The sequence below is a fragment of the Notothenia coriiceps genome, unplaced genomic scaffold, assembly GCF_000735185.1.
Source record: "Notothenia coriiceps isolate Sejong01 unplaced genomic scaffold, NC01 NC01_scaffold00006188, whole genome shotgun sequence".
Classification (NCBI taxonomy): Eukaryota; Metazoa; Chordata; class Actinopteri; order Perciformes; family Nototheniidae; genus Notothenia; species Notothenia coriiceps.
In genome coordinates, this window is record NW_011338889.1 from 1 (window position 1) to 1935 (window position 1935).

At 34.3% G+C, this 1935-nt stretch overlaps 1 protein-coding gene across 1 annotated transcript in view; it reads left to right on the forward strand.

The window, feature by feature from the left end:
• Positions 1-132: 132 nt before the first annotated feature.
• Positions 133-1935, forward strand: part of LOC104943550 (osteoclast stimulatory transmembrane protein-like) — a gene marked incomplete at its 3' end in the record, with an annotated part of 3688 nt that continues 1885 nt past the window's right edge. Inside the window, exons 1-2 of the mRNA XM_010769001.1 lie at positions 133-170; positions 1687-1896. Coding sequence (XP_010767303.1) covers positions 133-170; positions 1687-1896 — 248 coding nt within the window. The remainder of the gene's footprint in view (positions 171-1686; positions 1897-1935) is intronic.

A 1935-nucleotide genomic window follows, 5' to 3' on the forward strand; every position in this document is an offset into this window, starting at 1 on the left:
CATGACGGTGAGTGTTCACTTCCTCTTTTCTCCTCTCTCTCTCACACACACACACACACACACACACACACACACACACACACACACACACACACACACACACACACACACAGCATCCAGTGTTCAGAGAGCATGAAGCTCATCACAGAGGATATCATCAGGGCCGTCAGGTAAAAACGGATTATCTTTTGTAATTAATCTCTAATTGAGATGGAACTAATTGAAATGATTGATCCGTCTCTCTCGGGTTGATTATGTTGTTTGTGTAGATAAAGTTTAGCTACTTTCAAAATGACCTGTTATAGGAAATACGTGGTTAAAAGAGGCAGCATTTCTCCTATAAAGGACAAATCATTTCTCACTATCGTTCTGGGTCAAAGTAAAACGTTTTAATTGATTTCAAATGTATACGTTTCTTCTGAACTGGTTCTAAAGACAAATTGTAAAACCTTTTGACTCAAGTTTGTAATTTGGGATATTGAGCTTTACAAATATAGTTGCCTTGATTTTTTATTTATTTTGTGTGTTGTTTTAGTTGTTTTCCATGTCTTTGAGTTTATTTTTGTTTCCTTGTGTCTTTTTGTGGTTATTTTGAGTTTCTTTGTAGTTCTTTAGCATCTCGTTGTAGTCATTATGTGTCTCTTTTAATTTTGTAATCTATTTTTGCTTCTCATTGAACTTGTTTTAAAGTTGATGAAAATCTGATACAAGGTAATAATTCTGAAAAAAGTCAAAACTTTGAGAAATAATTCTGAGAAAAATTGGAAATTTGAGAAAATTCTAAAATCTGAGAAATATTGAAAATACTGAGCAAAAATAAATATTTCTGAGAAAGAAAAAATAAATTCTAAGAAAAGTAAAAAAAAAAAACCTGAAACAAGTTCGTAATTTGGGAATTGAGCATCTAAATATAGTTGCCTTGTTTTTTCCATCTCTTGTTGTTATTTTGTGTCTTTTTTTAGGTTATTTATAGTTTTTTTTAGTTGTTCTCTTTGTAGTCAAAATGTGTCTCTTAAGTTGTTTATTTATTATATTTGTTTTCTGTGTCTTCTTAGTAGTTCAGTGTTTATCTATGTTCATTTGCATCTTTTTAGTCTGTTTGTATCTTGTTATAGCGGTTTTCTGTATATTTGTAGTCTTTAAGTGTATCGTAGTGTAATACTTTTCTTCTGAATTGGAGCTTAACTTAAGACAGATTTTAAAACCCTTTGATGCAAGTTCGTAATTTGGGATATTGAGCTTTATTATTTAGTTGCCTGGACATTGTGAGGAGAATCTCCTGGAAGCTGCCAGGAAATTGCAAAAATAGACATTCAACTTGGTGGTTAGTATACCAACTGGTAACTCTGAGAAAATATTACAAATTCTGAGAAAATATTAATATTACAAATTTCTGAGAAAATATTACAAATTCTAACTAAAGTAAAAACTGAGAACATTTTGAAGTCTGAGAAAAAAAGTTATTCTGAGAAATAGTGAGAATTCTGAGAAAATTCAAATTTCTGAGAAATAGCAAAGGTTCTGAGAAAAAGTAAAAATGTTAGAAAATATTGAAATTCTGAGAAAAAGTCAAAATACTTAAAAAAAAGTAACATTCTGAGAAAAGTCAAAATTCTCGAAAACCCATTTAGTTTGTCGAAATGGAGTTTGCAGGATTCAGCCTCTCTCTCTTTCCTGTTTCCTCAGATCCTCCTCCTGCAGACAGGTGTTAAGCTCCGCCCTCCTCCACCTGTGGGATGTGTTCTCAGCTCCTGCTCCTCAGGGCAGAAACCTTCTCACGCTGCTGGTTCTCTGCTTCAGCCTCGCCCTGCTGACCGGCCTCCTGATGCTCCTCTGGCTCTCAGACTCCCTCAGATACTCCTCACAAACCTGCCTGCTGACCTCCAGCATCTACAGGTCTGAATTAATCTATCAGAAACCTGCCTGCTGACCTCC